A 24,085-nucleotide genomic window follows, 5' to 3' on the forward strand; every position below is an offset into this window, starting at 1 on the left:
GGCCCCCTGCTGGTCCGACCGGCCGACCTTCCCGGCCGGCCCAGCTCCGCCCCGGCCCTCCCCTCACCTCCACCGCCGGCCCCTGCCTCCAACTCCACCACCGTGATGCCTCTCTGCCCGGTGAGCTAACACTCTTTTTTTCCATTTTTTTGCATTATTTAGCTATTGTTCGATGTATGAATGAATGCATGGATGGATTTTGGATGTTGTTAGGTTGCTAGATGGATGAATGTTGTATATGTATCTTAGATGGATGGAGGAATCTCGGCAAAATGAGTTATTTTGCTACGGTTAGGTTGCTAGATGGATGAATCTCGGCAAAATGAATTATCATAGTTAAAAAAGCAACTTGAGTCACTTAGTTCATAAAATTGTTAACGAAGATTTTATTTTCAGTTTGTGATGTTGTTAAGTAGCTATGTGAGATGTGCTTCAAATTTGGGATACGATAAGCGGTTATTTCATCATGATGATCTTGCTAAAAAATTGATGTGTCAATGCTTAATGTGAGGTGATGAATTAAATGCGATATGATAAGTGCTTCCAAATTTGACAGTTGACAAAATATGATTTTTCTTTATAGTTTAAAGTGTCAATGCTTAATGTGATGTGATGACCTAATTTTTTTCACTCGGTGTAAATAACAGGATTTGTGGTGTTCCATCTTCGTGGAGTGATCGTCGATGTTGGAGTTGTTGGTCCACGATCGTCCCTCTCCTTTGATCGACTACATCGGAGGGTGAGCAACAATTCCATGACCTCGTCCACTTTTTTTTCATGTCACTAGATTGAATTTTCACATCAAGTCGCGTAACCTAGGTCTCCCGTCCGAAAGGGTTGCAACGATAAATATGCATTCAATTGCATATTTATCACCGCAGCTCTTTCGGATTGTCCAGCGCTTTCCACGGACAGCCCGAGGATGTGTAGATTGGGTACGTTGTTCATGCTCTACCCCGTTCCGAGACAGGATTTCGGCGGCGCCTCCCTGTTGTTCTCCGGATGCACATTCTCTCGGCATTTTGCCGAGACGTGTATTTGGAGAACAGCGGGGAGGTGCTGCCGAAATTTTGTCTCGGAATGGGGTAGAGCATGGACCGTACTCAATCTACACATTCTCGGGTGGGATTAGGACCCATCTTTACCTATTAGAGATGTAGGTGGATTAAATGTCAACCTTGTAAAAAATAAAATATTGATGTGGGTAATTTAAATGAATCCTTAATTTTGTTGTGTGGGTTCCAATAAAGCAGAGATGGCAGATAATCAGTGGATGTATAGTGGGTTTTTCCGTCGGAATCAAGTAACAACATAGTGGGTCGAGAAAACTGATGTGTTTTTGAAAGAGATATTCCGTAGTCCAATGAGGATGGTGCCAGAATGCCCGTGTGCCAGATGTAAGAGACGTATCCGCAGAGATAAGAGTGCGATGACTAAGCACCTTCGCACGCATGGATTTATGCCCAACTTCAATATGCCGATAAACTTTGCCCAGCGGGACCGTGGTAGAGAGGATGTGATACGGCAACGCGTCGCTGGTTATGAGGACGATGGGGTTAGAGACATGCTAGATGATGTCTTTGCTGCACAGCCGACACCTCCGTCACATTCAGCGAATGAACCGCAGGAGCCGGAGGAAACCACAAAGGCCTTCCTGGAAATCTTGGCCTCGTCAAAGAAACCTCTCTATGAGGGTGCCAAGCTGTCTGTGCTGGATGCCATCTCGCAACTGGTGGAAGTGAAGGCTGAGTACGGCTGTAGCCGAGGTTGCTTCGAAGCATTTCTGGGAGTATGGGCTAACAGCCTGCCCGAGGGCCATGAATTGCCGTAAACCCTGTACGGTACGAAGAAAATCATGAAGGCGCTCTCCATGGACTATGAGAAAATACATGTTTGTCCAAAGAATTGCCTTTTGTTTAGGCATGAGTATGCGGATGACAACTACTGTAGGAAGTGCGGTTCCTCTCGGTATATTGAGGTGGTCGATAAGCATGGTCAGAAGCGGCAGCTAAAAATCCCTGCGAAGGTTCTTCGGTATCTTGATTTTATAAAAAGACTGCAGCGCCTTTTCATCACCGAGGAGTCTGCCAAAATGATGAAGTGGCACAAGGAAGGGAAAAGGTACAATCCAAAAAAAATTGTACATACATCAGAAGGTGAAGCATGGAATGTTGGGGAACGTAGTAATTTCAAAAAATTTCCTACGCACACGCAAGATCATGTGATGCATAGCAACGAGGGGGAGAGTATTGTCTACGTACCCAACGCAGACCGACTGCGGAAGCGATGACACGACGTAGAGGAAGTAGTCGTACGTCTTCACGATCCAACCGATCAAGCACCGAAACTACGGCACCTCCGAGTTCGAGCACACGTTCAGCTCGATGACGATCCCCGGACTCCGATCCAGCAAAGTGTTGGGGAAGAGTTCCGTCAGCACGACGGCGTGGTGACGATCTTGATGAACTACAGCAGCAGGGCTTCGCCTAAACTCCGCTACAGTATTATCGAGGAATATGGTGGCGGGGGGCACTGCACACGGCTAAGGAACAGATCACGTGGATCAACTTGTATGTTCTAGGGTGCCTCTACCTCAGTATATAAAGGAGCCAAGGGGGGAGGGGGGCGCCGGCCAGGGAGAGAGGCGCAGGAGGAGTCCTACTCCTCCTGGGAGTAGGACTCCCCCCCAATCCTATTCCAACTAGGATTCCCAAGGGGGAAAGGGGAAGAAGGGTGGCCGGCCACCTCTCCTAGTCCTAATAGGACTAGGGGAAGGGGGGAGGCGCGCAGCCCTTGTGGGCAGCCCCTTCACCTTTCCACTAAGGCCCATGAAGGCCCATATGGCTCCCGGGGGGTTCCGGTAACCTCCCGGTAATCCGGTAAAATCCCGATTTCACCCGGAACACTTCCGATGTCCAAACATAGGCTTCCAATATATCAATCTTTACGTCTCGACCATTTCGAGACTCCTCGTCATGTCCGTGATCACATCCGGGACTCCGAACAACCTTCGGTACATCAAAACTCATAAACTCATAATATAACTGTCATCGAAACCTTAAGCGTGCGGACCCTACGGGTTCGAGAACAATGTAGACATGACCAAGACACGTCTCCGGTCAATAACCAATAGCGGGACCTGGATGCCCATATTGGCTCCTACATATTCTACGAAGATCTTTATCGGTCAGACCGCATAACAACATACGTTGTTCCCTTTGTCATCGGTATGTTACTTGCCCGAGATTTGATCGTCGGTATCCAATACCTAGTTCAATCTCGTTACCGGCAAGTCTCTTTACTCGTTCCAAAATACATCATCTCACAACTAACATATTAGTTGTAATGCTTGCAAGGCTTATGTGATGTGTATTGCCGAGAGGGCCCAGAGATACCTCTCCGACAATCGGAGTGACAAATCCTAATCTCGAAATACGCCAACCCAACATCTACCTTTGGAGACACCTGTAATGCTCCTTTATAATCACCCAGTTATGTTGTGACGTTTGGTAGCACCCAAAGTGTTCCTCCGGCAAACGGGAGTTGCATAATCTCATAGTCATAGGAACATGTATAAGTCATGAAGAAAGCAATAGCAACATACTAAACGATCGTGTGCTAAGCTAATGGAATGGGTCATGTCAATCAGATCATTCAACTAATGATGTGACCTCTTTAATCAAATAAGAACTCATTGTTCATGGTTAGGAAACATAACCATCTTTGATTAACGAGCTAGTCAAGTAGAGGCATACTAGTGACACTTTGTTTGTCTATGTATTCACACATGTATTATGTTTCCGATTAATCCAATTCTAGCATGAATAATAAACATTTATCATGATTATAAGGAAATAAATAATAACTTTATTATTGCCTCTAGGGCATCTTTCCTTCAGTCTCCCACTTGCACTAGAGTCAATAATCTAGATTACACTGTAATGATTCTTACACCCATGGAGCTTTGGTGCTGATCATGTTTTGCTCGTGGAAGAGGCTTAGTCAACGGGTCTGCAACATTCAGATCCGTATGTATCTTGCAAATCTCTATGTCTCCCAGCTGGACTAGATACCGGATAGAATTGAAGTGTCTCTTGATGTGTTTGGTCCTTTTTGTGAAATTTGGATTCCTTTGCCAAGGCAATTGCACCAATGTTGTCACAAAAGATTTTCATTGGACCCGATGCACTAGGTATGACACCTAGATTGGATATGAACTCCTTCATCCAGACTCCTTCATTTGCTGCTTCCGAAGCAACTATGTACTCCGCTTCACATGTAGATCCCGCTATGACGCTTTGTTTAGAACTGCACCAACTGACAGCTCCACCGTTTAATGTAAACACGTATCCCGTTTGCGATTTAGAATCGTCCGGATCAGTGTCAAAGCTTGCATCAACGTAACCTTTTACAGTGAGCTCTTTGTCACCTCCATATACGAGAAACATATCCTTAGTCCTTTTCAGGTATTTCAGGATGTTCTTGACCGCTGTCCAGTGATCCACTCCTGGATTACTTTGGTACCTCCCTGCTAAACATATAGCAAGGAACACATCAGGTCTGGTACACAGCATTGCATACATGATAGAGCCTATGGCTGATGCATAGGGAACATCTTTCATATTCTCTCTATCTTCTGCAGTGGTCGGGCATTGGGTCTTACTCAACTTCACACCTTGTAACACAGGCAAGAATCCTTTCTTTGCTTGATCCATTTTGAACTTCTTCAAAATTTTGTCAAGGTATGTGCTTTGTGAAAGTCCAATTAAGCGTCTTGATCTATCTCTATAGATCTTAATGCCTAATATGTAAGCAGCTTCACCGAGGTCTTTCATTGAAAAACTTTTATTCAAGTATCCCTTTATGCTATCCAGAAGTTCTATATCATTTCCAATCAGTAATATGTCATCCACATATAATATCAGAAATGCTACAGAGCTCCCACTCACTTTCTTGTAAATACAGGCTTCTCCGAAAGTCTGTATAAAACCAAATGCTTTGATCACACTATCAAAACGTTTATTCCAACTCCGAGAGGCTTGCACTAGTCCAAAAATGGATCGCTGGAGCTTGCACACTTTGTTAGCTCCCTTTGGATCGACAAAACCTTCCGGTTGCATCATGTACAACTCTTCTTCCAGAAATCCATTCAGGAATGCAATTTTGACATCCATCTGCCAAATTTCATAATCATAAAATGCGGCAATCTCTAACATGATTCGGACAGACTTAAGCATCGCTACGGGTGAGAATGTCTCATCATAGTCAACCCCTTGAACTTGTCGAAAACCTTTCGCGACAAGTCGAGCTTTGTAGACAGTAACATTACCATCAGTGTCAGTCTTCTTCTTGAAGATCCATTTATTCTCAATTGCTTGCCGATCATCGGGCAAGTCAACCAAAGTCCATACTTTGTTCTCATACATGGATCCCATCTCAGATTTCATGGCTTCAAGCCACTTTGCGGAATCTGGGCTCACCATCGCTTCTTCATAGTTCGTAGGTTCATCATGATCTAGTAGCATGACTTCCAGAACAGGATTACCGTACCACTCTGGTGCGGATCTTACTCTGGTTGATCTACGAGGTTCAGTAGTATCTTGTTCTGAAGTTTCATGATCATTATCATTAACTTCCTCACTTATTGGTGTAAGTGTCGCAGAAACAGTTTTCTGTGATGTACTACTTTCCAATAAGGGAGCAGGTACAGTTACCTCGTCAAGTTCTACTTTCCTCCCACTCACTTCTTTCGAGAGAAACTCCTTCTCAAGAAAGTTTCCGAATTTAGCAACAAAAGTCTTGCCTTCGGATCTATGATAGAAGGTGTATCCAATAGTTTCCTTTGGATATCCTATGAAGACACATTTCTCCGATTTGGGTTCGAGCTTATCAGGTTGAAGCTTTTTCACATAAGCATCGCAGCCCCAAACTTTCAGAAACGACAACTTTGGTTTCTTGCCAAACCACAGTTCATAAGGCGTCGTCTCAACGGATTTTGATGGTGCCCTATTTAACGTGAATGCGGCCGTCTCTAGAGCGTATCCCCAAAATGATAGCGGTAAATCAGTAAGAGACATCATATATCGCACCATATCTAGTAAAGTACGATTACGACGTTTAGATACACCATTATGCTGTGGTGTTCCGGGTGGCGTGAGTTGCGAAACTATTCCACAGTTTTTCAAATGTACACTAAACTCGTAACTCAAATATTCTCCTCCACGATCAGATCGTAGAAACTTTATTTTCTTGTTACGATGATTTTCAACTTCACTCTGAAATTCTTTGAACTTTTCAAATGTTTCAGACTTATGTTTCATTAAGTAGATATATCCATATCTGCTCAAATCATCTGTGAAGGTGAGAAAATAACGATATCCGCCACGAGCCTCAATATTCATCGGACCACATACATCGGTATGTATGATTTCCAACAAATCTGTTGCTCTCTCCATAGTACCGGAGAACGGTGTTTTAGTCATCTTGCCCATGAGGCACGGTTCGCAAGTACCAAGTGATTCATAATCAAGTGGTTCCAAAAGTCCATCAGTATGGAGTTTCTTCATGCGCTTTACACCAATATGACCTAAACGATAGTGCCACAAATAAGTTGCACTTTCATTATCAACTCTGCATCTTTTGGCTTCAACATTATGAATATGTGTATTACTACTATCGAGATTCAATAAAAATAGACCACTCTTCAAGGGTGCATGACCATAAAAGATATTACTCATATAAATAGAACAACCATTATTCTCTGATTTAAATGAATAACCGTCTCGCATTAAACAAGATCCAGATATAATGTTCATGCTCAACGCTGGCACCAAATAACAATTATTTAGGTCTAATATTAATCCCGAAGGTAGATGTAGAGGTAGCGTGCCGACCGCGATCACATCGACTTTGGAACCGTTTCCCACGCGCATCGTCACCTCGTCCTTAGCCAATCTTCGCTTAATCCGTAGCCCCTGTTTCGAGTTGCAAATATTAGCAACAGAACCAGTATCAAATACCCAGGTGCTACTGCGAGCATTAGTAAGGTACACATCAATAACATGTATATCACATATACCTTTGTTCACCTTGCCATCCTTCTTATCCGCCAAATACTTTTGGCAGTTCCGCTTCCAGTGACCAGTCTGCTTACAGTAGAAGCACTTAGTTTCAGGCTTAGGCCCAGACTTGGGTTTCTTCTCTTGAGCAGCAACTTGTTTGTCGTTCTTATTGAAGTTCCCCTTCTTCTTCCCTTTGCCCTTTTTCTTGAAACTAGTGGTTTTGTTTACCATCAACACTTGATGCTCCTTTTTGATTTCTACCTCCGCAGCTTTCAGCATTGCGAAGAGCTCGGGAATAGTCTTGTTCATCAATTGCATATTATAGTTCATCACGAAGCTCTTGTAGCTTGGTGGCAGTGATTGGAGAATTCTGTCAATGACGCAATCATCTAGAAGATTAACTCCCAATTGAATCAAGTGATTATTATACCCAGACATTTTGAGTATATGCTCACTGACAGAACTGTTCTCCTCCATCTTGCAGCTATAGAACTTATTGGAGACTTCATATCTCTCAATTCGGGCATTTGCTTGAAATATTAACTTCAACTCCTGAAACATCTCATATGCTCCATGACGTTCAAAGCATCGTTGAAGTCCCGATTCTAAGCCGTAAAGCATGGCACACTGAACTATCGAGTAGTCATCAGCTTTGCTCTGCCAGACGTTCATAACATCTGGTGTTGCTCCAGCAGCAGGCCTGGCACCCAGCGGTGCTTCCAGGACGTAATTCTTCTATGCAGCAATGAGGATAATCCTCAAATTACGGACCCAGTCCGTGTAATTGCTACCATCATCTTTCAACTTTGCTTTCTCAAGGAACGCATTAAAATTCAACGGAACAACAGCACGAGCCATCTATCTACAATCAACATAAATAAGCAAGATACTATTAGGTACTAAGTTCATGATAAATTTAGTTCAATTAATCATATTACTTAAGAACTCCCACTTAGATAGACATCCCTCTAATCCTCTAAGTGATCACGTGATCCAAATCAACTAAACCATGTCCAATCATCACATGAGATGGAGTAGTTTCATCGGTGAACATCATTATGTTGATCATATCTACTATATGATTCACGCTCGACCTTTCGGTCTCCGTGTTCCGAGGCCATATCTGTATATGCTTGGCTCGTCAAGTATAACCTCAGTATTCCGCGTGTGCAACTGTTTTGCACCCGTTGTATTTGAACGTAGAGCCTATCACACCCGATCATCACGTGGTGTCTCAGCACGAAGAACTTTCGCAACGGTGCATACTCAGGGAGAACACTTCTTGATAATTTAGTGAGAGATCATCTTATAATGCTACCGTCAATCAAAGCAAGATAAGATGCATAAAAAGATAAACATCACATGCAATCAATATAAGTGATATGATATGGCCATCATCATCTTGTGCTTGTGATCTCCATCTCCGAAGCACCGTCATGATCACCATCGTCACCGGCGCGACACCTTGATCTCCATCGTAGCATCGTTGTCGTCTCGCCAATCTTATGCTTCCACGACTATCACTACCGTTTAGTAATAAAGTAAAGCATTACATCGCGATTGCATTGCATACAATAAAGCGACAACCATATGGCTCCTGCCAGTTGCCGATAACTTGGTTACAAAACATGATCATCTCATACAATAAAATTTAGCATCATGCCTTGACCATATCACATCATAACATGCCCTGCAAAAACAAGTTAGACGTCCTCTACTTTGTTGTTGCATGTTTTACGTGGCTGCTACGGGCTTAAGTAAGAACCAATCTCACCTACGCATCAAAACCACAACGATAGTTTGTCAAATAGACTCCGTTTTAACCTTCGCAAGGACCGGGCGTAGACACACTCGGTTCAACTAAAGTTGGAGAGACAGTCGCCCGCAAGCCATCTATGTGCAAAGCACGTCGAGGGAACCGGTCTCGCGTAAGCGTACGCGTAAGGTTGGTCCGGGTCGTCTCGTCCAACAATACCGCCGAACCAAAGTATGACATGCTGGTAGGCAGTATGACTTGTATCGTCCACAACTCACTTGTGTTCTACTCGTGCATATAACATCAACATAAATAACCTAGGCTCTGATACCACTGTTGGGGAACGTAGTAATTTCAAAAAAATTCCTACGCACACGCAAGATCATGTGATGCATAGCAACGAGGGGGAGAGTATTGTTTACGTACCCAACACAGACCGACTGCGGAAGCGATGACACGACGTAGAGGAAGTAGTCGTACGTCTTCACGATCCAACCGATCAAGCACCGAAACTACGGCACCTCCGAGTTCGAGCACACGTTCAGCTCGATGACGATCCCCGGACTCCGATCCAGCAAAGTGTTGGGGAAGAGTTCCGTCAGCACGACGGCGTGGTGACGATCTTGATGAACTACAGCAGCAGGGCTTCGCCTAAACTCCGCTACAGTATTATCGAGGAATATGGTGGCAGGGGGCCCCGCACACGGCTAAGGAACAGATCACGTGGATCAACTTGTATGTTCTAGGGTGCCTCTACCTCAGTATATAAAGGAGCCAAGGGGGGAGGGGGGCGCCGGCCAGGGAGAGAGGCGCAGGAGGAGTCCTACTCCTCCTGGGAGTAGGACTCCCCCCCCCCAATCCTATTCCAACTAGGATTCCCAAGGGGGAAAGGGGAAGAAGGGTGGCCGGCCACCTCTCCTAGTCCTAATAGGACTAGGGGAAGGGGGGAGGCGCGCAGCCCTTGTGGGCAGCCCCTTCACCTTTCCACTAAGGCCCATGAAGGCCCATATGGCTCCCGGGGGGTTCCGGTAACCTCCCGGTAATCCGGTAAAATCCCGATTTCACCCGGAACACTTCTGATGTCCAAACATAGGCTTCCAATATATCAATCTTTACGTCTCGACCATTTCGAGACTCCTTGTCATGTCCGTGATCACATCCGGGACTCCGAACAACCTTCGGTACATCAAAACTCATAAACTCATAATATAACTGTCATCGAAACCTTAAGCGTGCGGACCCTACGGGTTCGAGAACAATGTAGACATGACCGAGACACGTCTCCGGTCAATAACCAATAACGGGACCTGGATGCCCATATTGGCTCCTACATATTCTACGAAGATCTTTATCGGTCAGACCGCATAACAACATACGTGTTCCCTTTGTCATCGGTATGTTACTTGCCCGAGATTTGATCGTCGGTATCCAATACCTAGTTCAATCTCGTTACCGGCAAGTCTCTTTACTCGTTCCGTAATACATCATCTCACAACTAACATATTAGTTGTAATGCTTGCAAGGCTTATGTGAAGTGTATTACCGAGAGGGCCCAGAGATACCTCTGCGACAATCGGAGTGACAAATCCTAATCTCGAAATACGCCAACCCAACATCTACCTTTGGAGACACCTGTAATGCTCCTTTATAATCACCCAGTTACGTTGTGACGTTTGGTAGCACCCAAAGTGTTCCTCCGGCAAACGGGAGTTGCATAATCTCATAGTCATAGGAACATGTATAAGTCATGAAGAAAGCAATAGCAACATACTAAACGATCGTGTGCTAAGCTAATGGAATGGGTCATGTCAATCAGATCATTCAACTAATGATGTGACCTCTTTAATCAAATAACAACTCATTGTTCATGGTTAGGAAACATAACCATCTTTGATTAACGAGCTAGTCAAGTAGAGGCATACTAGTTACACTTTGTTTGTCTATGTATTCACACATGTATTATGTTTCCGATTAATACAATTCTAGCATGAATAATAAATATTTATCATGATTATAAGGAAATAAATAATAACTTTATTATTGCCTCTAGGGCATATTTCCTTCATGGAAGTCATTCGATATAAAGTACCCGGAGGAAGCAGCCGAGGCTGGGAATGTCAGAATTGCTATAACAGGTGATGGGTTCAATCCATATGGTATGTCGTCTAATCCATACAGCTGCTGGCCCATATTTGTTATTCCGCTCAATCTCCCTCCCGGCGCCATAATGCAACGCAAGACCATGTTCCTGTCGCTTATAATTCCGGGGCCTGAATATCCAGGGAAGAATTTGAGTGTGTTTATGCAGCCGTTGGTGGATGATTTGCACCATTCTTGGTACTTCCCGAGGTTGACATACGACCGGCATCTGCAGAAAAATTTCTTGATGAAAGTTTGGCTACAGTATTGCATGCATGACTTTCCCGGCTATGCCCTGTTCTGCGGATGGTGTACAAGTGGAAAGATGCCTTGCCTAGTGTGCATGCAGGCCTTGATTTTCATTTGGCCGAAGAAGGGTGACAAGTATGTTGCCTTTGACCAGCATCGACAATTCCTCCCTCCAGACCATCCTGATAGGGAAGACAAGAAGAACTTCACAAAAGGCAAAGTTGTTCATGAAGTAAACGAGATTCCAACGTTTTCTGGTGCGGATGTGCTTGCTCAGCTCAAAGCTCTTAAGCCTGCCGGTGAAGGGAAAGGCAAATGCAAAGGCAAAGGCAAAGGCATCGGTAAAGGGAAAAAATGTTTTGAAGGATATGGTGAGACGCACAACTGGACTCACATTACCCCCTTCACGCAGCTTCCCTGTTTTAAGGACCTCAAACTTTCATACAACATCGACGTGATGCACACCGAAAAGAATGTCGCAGAGTCCCTTTTTAACACGATCCTCAACATTCCTGATAAGACAAAGGATAATGTTAATGCTAGAGTCGATCAACAGAATATTTGTGATAGACCACGTCTTCACATGCAACCTCCCACAGGCAGTCGAAAATCTTGGTTCAAGCCAGATGCTGACTTCGTACTTAAAAAGGATCATAAGATGGAGGCATTCAAGTGGCTGAAACACGTCGTGAAGTTCACTGATGGTTATGCGTCGAATATAAGTAAGGGGGTCAATCTTTCAACGGGCAGAGTGACCGGGCTGAAGAGTCATGACTATCATGTATGGATTGAGCGGATTATGCCGGTGATGGTTCGGGGCTATGTTCCCGAGCGTGTCTGGCGTGTGCTTGCGGAGTTAAGCCATTTCTTCCGAATGCTTTGGGCTAAAGAAGTATGTCCTGAGAAGATAAAAGAAATGCATAAGAAGGCGCTGGAGTTGATATGCAAGCTAGAGAAGATCTTCCCGCCAGGCTTCTTTACTCCGATGACACATCTCATTTTGCACCTTGCGAACGAGGTATTGTTGGGGGGCCCTGTGCAGTATCATTGGCAGTACGGCCCTGAGAGACAGAACAAGCATCTGAGACAGAAATGTGGAAACAAAGCTAAGATTGAAGCTTCCATAGCTGAGGCAGTTATCCTAGAGGAGGTGGCAGACCTCAGGACAGACCATGTTCCCACGTTGCACAATAAGGTGTCTCGATACAATACAGAAGAACCCAAATATAAACCCAAGTTGCCTCTATTCACTGGGCAAGGTGGCAGGGCTAGATGCTCGACATCTTATGTCATGCCACGAGATGAGTGGGAGGATGTCATGTTCTATATCTTGCACAACATCAAAGAAGTTGAGGATGAGTGGATGAGGTAATACCTTTGCACCATTCTTTTAGTCAATTCGTTATGTTCACTTTGCCTAGTTCTTATACCGCTTTCCTTATTGTAGTCGATTCCTTGAGGAAGAATGGACAGGAATGCTGCCTCCTACTGAAGCGGAGGCACTTGCTCTTCTCCGAAAGGGTGCTGATGGAAGGAAAAATTTCGTTGCGTGGTTCATGGAGAAAGTAATATTTCACACTTCCCTATTACCCATTTCACACTTCCAATTAAACTCATGCACCCTATAATTTCAATTAAACTTATAGGGAAATGATCCAAACGAATCAATGGATGAAGAATTGAGATGGGTTTCCATGGGTTTTGACCCTACCGTCATGACATGCCAAAAGTATGATGTGAATGGGTATCGCTTCCATACAGAGGAGCACCAGAACAGTCGGCCTGATCCCAAAACCATAAATACCGGAGTCTTCACCGAAGGAGATAATAATGTAGATTACTACGGAAGGGTAGGAAAAATATACGAGCTTACATTCAAATGTGGCCGTAAACACCTAAGTCTCACTGTGTTCAAATGCCGATGGTTCGACCCCAAAAAGGGTCTGAGACATACACCTTCTGTTGGTTTAGTTGAAGTTAAACCATCAACCGTCTATGCCGGAGCTGATCTCTTTATCGCCGCTACCCAGGCCACACAAGTATATTATCTGCCTTACCCATGCCAGAAAGAGTACCTAAAGGGTTGGGAAGTTGTGTTCAAGGTGTCGCCACATGGTAAGCTACCAGACCCGAACGATGATGATTACTACAACATAAACCCCATGACATACGAGGGAGTGTTTTTTCAAGAGGAACATGATGACGTGGTCCGGAACAAGGAGGATGATGACTTGGGTTATGTTGACCTGGAACCAAATGACGACGGCGCCCGGATTGATGGTGAGGCAGTTGTGAATCAAAGAGACATAATTATGCTTGAAAAGTTAAATGAAGATGCTGACGCTGACGATGAGGAAGAGCCTCCACCTCCGTCAGACAACGAAGAAGATATGCGGGATAGTGATGATGAGACCGGTCGACAAATAGATTACAATAGTGATGATTCATATGGGTTCTAGAAAATGTATGTTCTTTTAATAATGTTCTCTTCCGTTATTAATGTCTTTCCTGTATGCTTGTTTTTTTTATATCCTTACTAATTGTTTATTCTCTTCTCAATGCAGGTTTGCTAATCATGGGCAAGTCCAGCGGTGCCAGTTTCCTCAGTAAACTCAAAGGAGGACTTACTCGGAGTGGACGAGCCCACAAGGTTCTCTCCCGACTACGCGAGGATGGCACCTCACAGGGAGGTGGAGGGGTCGGGGGAGGAGACCCTAGAGGAGGAGGGGGTGGGGGGAGAGCCCCTAGAGGACGAGGAGGTGGGGGGAGAGGCAACCGGGCCAAAAACTCCGGGCCGTGTTCGAAATAGGAGGGTCTTCTTCGATGCCCTCCTATGCTGATGCAGCTTCTGAGTCTGAGGAGGAGGAGTATATTCCTGATGTCGAGGAGGAGGAGGCCGAGGAGGAGGAGGCCGAGGAGGGCGAGGAGGGTGGAGGGGAGGTTGACCCCGAGTTGTGGGGTGACTTGCCACCGGGTGCTCCGCAGGGGTGGCTGCGTGGTAATGTCGGAGTACCTACACCACCTTCTATCGAGGCGCACAAGTGGCTCATTGAACCTGCGGGGACAGAGTAAGTGCATCTCAATCATACTTTCAACACATGACAACATTTTTTTATTGTACACATGGCAACCCTTTGATTCTTTTGCAGTAACTGGATCCTTCACGGAAAGGGCCGTAAACCGAACGGCCTTCTCACTATCCTGTTGAAGCAGTTTTGGCCTGGCCTATTCTGCCCGCGGCCAGACAGGGACCCACATCTGCGTGTTTTGGCCACAAGCTGGGCCCACTACGAGGCTTGCTGCAACGCGGAGTACGGGACGGCCGCTAAGGCCGTGATCACCAAATTTTGGGTAAGTTCCCTTTTGAATCACTTGTCTTTAGTTTCGTTCATAGTTTATCATTGAATCACTCAAATCATGCCTTGTTTGCTTCTGGTTTATGCATGATTGCAGCAACTCTATAGAGTTCTTGATGAGCACAAGGCCAGAGCCGACGTGGTCTTACTTGCATCTGCAAAGAAGAAAGCTCGTCAGTTGCAGTATGAGGTGCGTTGGGTTGCCGTCTCACAGTACTACCACATCTACCTGCAACAAAATATGACCAAAACTCAAGCACAGAGGCAAAAAATTACCATGAGCAGGGAGCAGTTCATGATGGTAACTATTACTGACTTTTCATTGTTTCAAAGAGTCAACTATATGTTTCGTGCTCACATGTCATGCTTCCAAAATTTGCATAGGTTGTTCCTCGTTGGTGCTATGGAAGGCATGACGGATGGGCGTGTTTGGTGGATAGGTGGGTCGGTGACGATCCAGAGTTTGTTGCCAAGAGCATCAAGGCCCGGGCTAACCGTGGAAAAGACGGGACACACGGCCAAGGAAACAGGAACCACTGGGGCTTCAAGGCCATGAAGGTATATCTATATGAAAGATGCATTTTGGTTCTTCTTTACCATCATGTTCTTATGTATGGCTAACTTATGTTTGACGTTGCAGGAGGACAAGTTGCAGAGGCCGCTCTCAGACATGGAGTCGTGGAAGCTGGCCCACGAGCGGAGTGATCGCAAGGAGGGCGAGAGCCAGTACTACGGCAACACCGAGAAACACCTGCAATCTTACACTCAGAACTATCAGAAGTTGCATCCGGATGTTCCCGTTCCTGAGGTCGCCCAGTCTCAGATCGACGACACAGCGGTGGTGGCCATCCAGGGTAAGTCCCATGGCCGGTATCCGTGTTTCGATGGCTTGGTCACTCTGTCGATCTCGTACACACGGCTTAGAGCTACCAACCCGAGCCCGTTAGAGAGTACGGGGTGTTCGCAGCCTCCCTTAGTCCGCCAACGTGCTGTAAGTACTTCCCCTTATCTTCTTTGTCTCTATCTTTCTTAGTTTATTTTCATCACTGCCCACTTAGAAACAACCTCAATTTTGTAGGCATATTAGACCTTTCTCGAGCATAGGCATATTGAGCTGAGGGAGTACTTGCAACGAGTGAAGGCAAATGATGATTACAGCCGTCAAGTGATGGTGGTTAGTTTTTCCCTCTTAAACCAAGCTCAAATTTGCACTTTCATTCCTTTTAACTTTGTTGATCACGGCTTGTTTCTAAGTGGACTTGTTTAACTAACATCCAGGCTATGTTGGCGTCTTGGACTAATCGCACGGAGCCACCACAAGTTGGACCCCCACCACCACCTGCGGGAAACGCCCCACACATTCCCACGTTCGAGGAATGGCTGGCACTAGGCGGTGATACTCCGGTTAGTAAATTTTCCTAACTAATGACAAACTAGTTCTCGTTCATTCAACACTATCATGTCATATTTACCGTTAGAATCTTCTTTCAAACATGTAGGGGACCGGTGGCTCGACTCCTGCTACGTCGACCCCAGTCACTCCGATCTGGCAGAGTGATGGTGGTCGCGGTGGCGGTTTTGGCGGAGGAGGACTTGGCGGTGGCGGTTTTGGCGGAGGTGGACTTGGTGGTGGTTTTGGCGGAGGTGGACTCGGTGGTGGTGGTGGTTTTGGAGGAGGTGGACTCGGTGGTGCTTGATGTCGATGATGATTCCGTGTATGCGGCCGTTGTGCCATGTCTTTCATGTTTCAACTTTTATGATGTTTCATGTCTTGCACTACTCTTATGTTCGTGGACTTTCGCCGGTGATGATCTTTAGATGATGAACTTGACTATGTTTAAATGATGTTGATGAACTGTCATATTTCATATTATTCTGTTTTGAAATGTTGTCAAATGAATTGGAAAAGAGAAAACATGGAATAAAAAAAACTATGCCTATGGCAAAGCCGTCGGCATAGATAAATTCAGGAGCCACCAGGAGGCGACACGTGGCACGGCTATGCCTACGGCCAAGCCGTCGGCATAGATTTATATCTATGCCGACGGCTTGGCCGTAGGCATAGCCATGCCACCAGGTTACACCAGGAGGCGACACGTGGCAGGGCTATGCCTACGGCAAAGCCGTCGGCATAGATTAAACCTATGCCGACGGCTTTGCCGTAGGCATAGCCCTGCCACGTGTCGCCTCCTGGCCTGCCAGCAGTTTGACGGCGCCGTCCGTTGCCGTCAGACGGAAAACTACGCCGACGGCTAAACTATGCCGACGGCTGCGCCAGGTCCGTCGGCATAGACCCCTATGCCGACGGCATTATTATGCCGACGGTCTGACTAGAGTACGCTGACGTAATCTAGACTGACGGCTCTATGCCGACGGCTGCCGTCGGCATAGATCTATGTCGACGGCCTAGGGGCCTATGCCGACGGCCCGTGGCCGTAGGCATAGACCGCGAGTCCGGTAGTGATAATGTCCATAGTTCATCAAATGCATTGGTGTTTCCTATTAATGGAAACCGGAGAGGAAACTCTTTTTTATGAAAAAAAAAGCATTGCTGTAAAGATTCAGATACTACCAAATGCTGGCAATCGGTTAACAAAACATTTTTTGTTCTTTGTGTAGGGTATCCATATACCAAGTCTTGATGATGCTCGGCGTCGAGCGGACCTCACCAGCGATCGCCTCGGCCATGCCCAATCCTGGTCCTGGCTTCATCTTCGTCATCGCCGCCTGCCTGAGGTACCGAACCAAATCCTTAATACGGGAAAAACAACACATTGTTGACTTTCGGACTGTTAGACTGTATTTACATGTGTATATTGTAACGTTGTATACCACCTCATTATATATATGTGATAGGCCACCCCTAGAAGGTTGTGCCGGTTCCCCCCAAAGCCTATTGTCTTACATGGTATCACGCTAGGTTACGTCCGCTTCCGCCTAAAAACCCTAAACCGCCGCCGCCGCCGCCGCCGCCACCGCCGCCGCCGCCGCGCCCGCCGTCGCCGTCGCCCGACTGCTATGACGTCCGCCGCTGCGTCCGGCTCCACCGCCACCGGTTTTCTGCCGGCCTCCCTCGCAACACTTCTCTCGAGGCCGCTGGATGCCGCCTCCCTTCAGGCGCCGATCGGGACACGGAGCGTCGGCTCCCTCTTCGTGCTCCCGCCGGCTGCTACTTCGCCCGGGCAGGCGCTTGTGGCCCACACCGCCGCTGCCCCGTCAACCGCGGCTGTCGCGCCCTCGGCCACTGCGCCGCTGGTGGCGGAGGACGTCGCGCTGGCAGGCTTCGCGGCGTCAACCGCGGCCATCGCGCCCTCTGTCACCGCGCCGGCTGCCCCTCTGACTGTCTCCACGGTGGTCTCACCTCAGCCAGTCTTCTTGATGGGATCGCAGCCGCCGCCGCCGTTTCACTTCGGCCATCTCATCACCATCAAGTTGTCGTCGGACAATTACATCTTCTGGCGCGCGCAGGTTCTTCCGCTTCTTGGGAGTCACTATCTGCTTGGCTATGTCGACGGCTCTCTCCCTTGCCCTCCTGCGCTGGTTGACAGCGTGCACGGTCCGGTCTATAATCCGGCTCACCGTGTCTGGACAGGGCAGGATCAGGCGAACCTCTCCTCCATCCAGGGGTCGCTCTCTCCGGCCGTTGCTGGGCTTGTTGTCTTCGCCAAGACGTCCCACGAGGCATGGACTATTCTTGAGCGCTCGTTTGCGGCACAGTCGCAGGCTCGTGTATCTGGGCTCCGTCGCCAACTTGGGGAGTGTCAGAAGCTTGACTCCACCGCCACTGAGTTCTACAACAAAGTCAAGAGTCTCGCCGACACGCTGGCCTCCATTGGACAGCCCCTCACCGACTCCGAGTTCAACTTGTTTATTGTCAATGGTCTTGATGAGGAGTATGACGCCCTAGTCGAGATCATCAATGAGAGGGGCAACTCCACGCCCATGCCAGCACACGAGGTCTTTTCACGCCTCCTGCTTAATGAGCAACGAGTCGAGACGCGCCGATCCAGGGGCAACGGCGCCCTCTCGGCAAACGCCGCCACCAAGGGTGGTTGCTCCTCTGCTTCATCCAGGGCTCCTTCGGGGCAGTCACCACCACCCGCCTCGGACCCTCCTCTTACTGCGACGCTACCAGGGGCTGGCGGTCCACGTGTGTGCCAGCTTTGTGGTCGCGATGGGCACTGGGCCTCGAAGTGTCACAAGCGCTTCCAGCGGGGTTTTCTTGGTCTCGGCAATGACGGGAAGGATACACGCAACTTTGCTCGTCAGGTCGCCATGGCTGATCGTCCGCCGCCGCAGAAGCCACAGGGACACACTCAGTCCTACTCCATTGATCCCCACTGGTACATGGACTCTGGGGCGACAGAGCACCTGACCAGTGAGATGGGGAAGCTTCACACTCGTGAACCCTACCATGGCTCCGACAAGATCCACACCGCCAATGGAGCAGGTATGCACATCTCTCATATTGGTCAAGCATCACTTCTCACTAGACATGCCAATAGGAGTCTTCAACTTCGCAATGTTCTTCGAGTTCCATCTGTGACACGTAATCTTCTTTCAGTTCCTAAACTCACTCGTGATAATAATGTGCTTTGTGAATTTCATCCTTTTGATCTTTTTATTAAGGATCGGGGCACGAGGGACATTCTTCTTAGTGGGCGGCTCTGCCAAGGTCTCTATCGTCTGGGGCATCCTGGCGTCGCTCGCGTCTTCAGTGGAGTTCGGGTATCTCCGTCACAGTGGCATGCTCGTCTTGGTCACCCGGCCACACCTATTGTCCGGCATGTTTTGCGTCGTCATGAGCTTCCTAGTGTCTAGTAATAAAGATGTAGTAGTGTGTGATGCTTGTCAGCAGGGGAAGAGTCATCAACTTCCTTTTTCGGAGTCCAGTCGTGAGGTGAAACATCCTTTAGAACTTGTGTTTTCAGATGTATGGGGTCCTGCTCAGACTTCTGTTAGTGGTCATAATTACTATATCAGTTTTGTTGATGCTTACAGCCGCTTTACCTGGCTTTATCTTATCAAACGTAAATCTGATGTGTTTGACATTTTTGTTCAGTTCCAAAAACATGTTGAACGCCTTCTCAAGCACAAAATTGTTCATGTTCAGTCGGACTGGGGTGGCGAGTATCGCAACCTCAACTCCTTCTTTCAGTCGCTTGGGATCACTCACCGTTTAGCATGTCCACATACACATCAGCAGAATGGTTCAGTAGAACGTAAGCATCGTCACATTGTTGAAGCTAGTCTGACTCTTTTGGCCCATGCATCTGTTCCGTTTCGTTTTTGGAGTGATGCTTTCACCACTGCATGTTTTCTCATCAATCGTACTCCCACTCGTGTTTTGAATATGAAGACTCCCATTGAAGTTCTCCTTAATGAACAACCGGACTACACCTTTCTCAAGGTGTTTGGGTGTGCTTGCTGGCCCCATCTCCGTCCATATAACAAGCGTAAGCTCGAGTTTCGTTCCAAGAAGTGTGTTTTTCTTGGTTATAGCTCTCTTCATAAAGGATACAAATGTCTTCATGTGCCCACTAATCGTGTCTACATCTCTCGGGATGTTGTGTTTGATGAGCATGTTTTTCCCTTTGCCAAACTCCCTCTGTCCACTACCGAGCCACCTGTCATGCATTCATCCTCTGTTGCTTCTGACCAATTTGATGATGTTGCATATTCTCCTCTATTGTTGCCTAACCATGGTGCAGGCACTGGTCGTGGGGCTCGTTTGGAGATTCTGGAAGTGCCATCTTCCTCTTCGTCGCCATCGCCTTCATCCTCGGCACCTTCTGTTGTGCATGAGGAGCACATGGCACCCCTGCATGGCCTCGGTTTCCGTGCTCATGCATGGCCGATCGACGTCCTGGCCCGGTCGCCTCTGGCTTCTGGGCTGCCTTCGCCATCGTCGCGCCCTACAACCCCGCCGACTGGGCCGGCCTCCTCGGTCCCCGTCTCGCCCAGGGCGTCGGGGCAGTCATCACCAGGCCTGGCCTCGCCCGCCCCTGCCTCGCCCAGGGTGTCTGGGCCCTTCTCACCAGGGCCGGCCTCGCCTGCTCTCGCCTCGCCCATTCTCGGTTCGCCCATGGCCTCTGAGCCCCTGTCGTCGGGCCAGTCTTCGCCATGCAGCCCGGAGTCGTCTGTCCCGAGCTCGCCTGAGGTGATTCCTGCATCTCCGGCGACCGTCACGTCTCCGTCACCTTCGACTCTGCCGGCTCCTGCTGCTGCTCTACGTCCACATACGCGCAGTCGGAGTGGCATTTTTTAGCCTAAGCAACGTCACGATGGCACAGTTGCTTGGTTAGCGGCGTGCATGTCTGCTGCTCTCGCAGATCCATCCTCTGAGCCACGCATGTATCAAGCTGCTATGCGCATTCCTCATTGGAGAGAGGCCATGGAGCAGGAGTATCAAGCGCTTCTTCGCAATCAGACATGGACTCTTGTTCCTCCACAATCACGGGTAAATGTCATTGATTCCAAATGGGTTTTCAAAGTGAAGAGGCATTCTGATGGGTCCATTGAGCGCTATAAGGCTCGTCTGGTTGCTCGTGGTTTTCGACAGCGTTTTGGACTTGACTATGAAGACACCTTCAGTCCAGTGGTCAAGCCTACTACCATCAGACTTCTTCTCTCTCTAGCTGTTACTTGAGGTTGGTTTCTTTGTCAGCTTGATGTTCAAAATGCTTTTCTTCATGGTGTCTTGGCGGAGGAGGTTTACATGCGCCAGCCTCCGGGTTTCTCTGATCCGGATCGCCCTGATCATCTCTGTCGTCTGTCCAAGGCAATTTATGGTCTGAAGCAGGCTCCTCGTGCTTGGCATGCTCGTCTTGCAATGGCTCTTCGTGCTCATGGTTTTGCATCATCAACTGCTGACTCCTCATTGTTTCTTCTTCAAAGGCCTGAGGTTACTATGTACTTGTTGGTCTATGTAGATGATATCATTTTGGTCAGCTCCTCTCAGTCGGCTGCTACTGCGCTTGTTCGCTCACTTGGTGCTGATTTTGCGGTCAAGGACCTTGGGAAGCTTCATTACTTTCTTGGTGTGGAGGTTACTTCTCGTGCTGCTGGCCTTGTTATGACGCAGAAGAAGTACTCCCTGGATTTGTTGCAGCGAGCTGGATGCTTAAGTGCAAACCGACGACTACACCCATGTCTACCACTGATAAGCTCAATGCTATTGATGGTGTGCTTCTTTCTTCTTCTGATGCGACAGAGTACAGGAGTATTGTTGGTGGGCTCCAGTACTTGACGATCACGCGACCAGACATTTCCTATGCTGTTAACCGAGTCTGCCAGTATCTGCAGTCACCCCGTGACACTCATTGGTCTGCTGTTAAGCGGATTTTGCGCTATATTCGTTTCACGGTGGCTCATGGTTTGCATATTCGGCCGTCTGACTCTGGTTGTCTTTCAGCATATTCTGATGCAGACTGGGCTGGCAATCCGGATGACAGGCGATCCACGGGGGGTTATGCTGTCTTCTTTGGCTCGAACCTGATTGCCTGGAGTGCTCGGAAACAGGCTACTGTCTCGCGTAGCAGTACTGAGGCTGAGTATAAGGCTGTGGCCAATGCCACGTCAGAGATCATCTGGGTACAGTCCTTACTTCAGGAGTTAAGTATACCCCAATCACAGCCTCCTGTTCTTTGGTGTGATAACATCGGTGCTACATACCTTTCTGCAAATCCGGTATTCCATGCCCGAACGAAACACATTGAAGTTGACTATCACTTTGTGCGTGAACGTGTCTCTCAGAAGCAACTACAGATCAAGTTTATTTCTTCCAAGGATCAACTTGCTGACATCTTCACCAAGCCATTGCCTTTGCCACAGTTTGAGACTTACAGGCGCAATCTTACCCTTCTAGATTCATTAGAAAGTGGCTAAAATTGAGGGAGGGTGTTAGACTGTATTTACATGTGTATATTGTAACGTTGTATACCACCTCATTATATATATATGTGATAGGCCACCCCTAGAGGGTTGTGCCGGTTCCCCCCAAAGCCTATTGTCTTACACGGACTGACCAAGTAGCTCTACTACTAGTGACTCTGCTTATATATATGCAGGTTTGAGAGATTTGAGTGGAGGTGCAAGTACACCAGAGCAAAGATCTTGGGTACGTTGGTATGCATCAGTGGAGCAATGTGCGTGAGCTTCCTAAAGAATCCCCATCCCGGCACAGTGCCAGAGTCCGTTCCCAGGGATCAAGAGTTGTCTGGCATGAAAATTGACAGAGATTGGGTCCTTGGCTGTGTGTACCTGCTCACTGGAGTCACGGTCTTGGCTTGCAACACTGTCCTGCAGGTGCACGCTGATAAGATAAATAATCACTGGTCATAATTCTGCCACTTTGTTAGAATTAGAGCTGAATCTGATGCGCAAATGTAGGCTGCAACCCTCAAGAGGTTCCCGGCGCCGCTGTCCATCTGTGTGATCACCGCCATGATGGGATCGATCTTCAGCGCCATCATCCAGGTCATCATGGACGGCAAGCTCGGCGCGGGCACTGCAGGCAACATCCCCAGAATAATCGGTGAAATTGTGCTCGTGGTACATACTACTAGTACATTTTCGATCCATATTAATTGTCACTGATTTAGTATAAGTTGTAGACCCATGATCTCAGCAATAGTATGTGACACTGACGTCGTTGTAACCTGCACTGAAAATAGTGGCAATGCTGGTGCAGGGAGGTCTGGTGATCGGGCTGTGCACGACGTTCCAGGTGTCGAGCATCGGCCGCAAGGGGCCTGTCCTGGTGTCCATGTTCAGCCCGTTCCAGACTGTGTTCTCGGCCTTCATCTCCTTCATCTTCTTTGGGCAATGGATCGGCACAGGGTGGTACGTACGTACGTCTTTGCCGGCCATGCACCCGCGCCGCAAGGAATAATATGTCAATGCGTAGCTGCAGTTGGTGCACTGACATTTAACATCAGCACTGTCATATTCATATTTCGTTGCAGCCTGGTGGGGATTGTGCTCATGTTTGCGGGCCTCTATGTGGTGCTATGGGCCAAGAACCGGGAGGACAAGATGTTCGCCGAGCTTGCGCTGCCGTCTGACTCTGACGCAACTGAATCTGATATCGAGAGGCCATTCTTGCAGTGATGAGTTGGGCAAAAATCAAAATCGCTTGCTTCCACTGCTTGCTAGACACCGTAGGAATCTACACTGATCCTATCTACTGTTTGACTTCTTTTGCGAAGATATTGTTTGGATTTTGGAACAGTCAAGTTATTTTACAGCCCGCTGAGCAAAGGCCATTAATCTCGCTTTACCTCGTTATATGTGTCACCGTTCCTTCTGACACGCTTGCCGCCTTGTTTTGAATATTATTTTCTTGAAGCCCTCGAGCTTTCTAAAGCTTGCCTGTGAGCAAGAAAGAAAGATTCGATATGTGGCAAAATTGACAATTTTGATCCGTGAACACAATCGATTCACAAAATAAACTGTCCCTAAAACTATTTTACGCGGCTGACCTTTTTGAGTGCCGCCCGACACGTAGGCGTCATACCCTACGG

General features: G+C 47.6%; 1 protein-coding gene across 1 annotated transcript in view; it reads left to right on the forward strand.

Moving 5' to 3' along the window:
- The window catches only part of LOC123162841 (WAT1-related protein At5g47470-like), a 32,173-nt gene extending 8,501 nt beyond the window's left edge, over positions 1-23,672 (forward strand). The window contains exons 2-6 of the mRNA XM_044580596.1: positions 17,181-17,297; positions 22,631-22,868; positions 22,953-23,114; positions 23,254-23,405; positions 23,528-23,672. Coding sequence (XP_044436531.1) covers positions 17,181-17,297; positions 22,631-22,868; positions 22,953-23,114; positions 23,254-23,405; positions 23,528-23,672 — 814 coding nt within the window. The remainder of the gene's footprint in view (positions 1-17,180; positions 17,298-22,630; positions 22,869-22,952; positions 23,115-23,253; positions 23,406-23,527) is intronic.
- Positions 23,673-24,085: the final 413 nt, after the last annotated feature.

Source organism: Triticum aestivum, chromosome 7B, assembly GCF_018294505.1.
Source record: "Triticum aestivum cultivar Chinese Spring chromosome 7B, IWGSC CS RefSeq v2.1, whole genome shotgun sequence".
In the NCBI taxonomy this organism is placed as follows: domain Eukaryota; kingdom Viridiplantae; phylum Streptophyta; class Magnoliopsida; order Poales; family Poaceae; genus Triticum; species Triticum aestivum.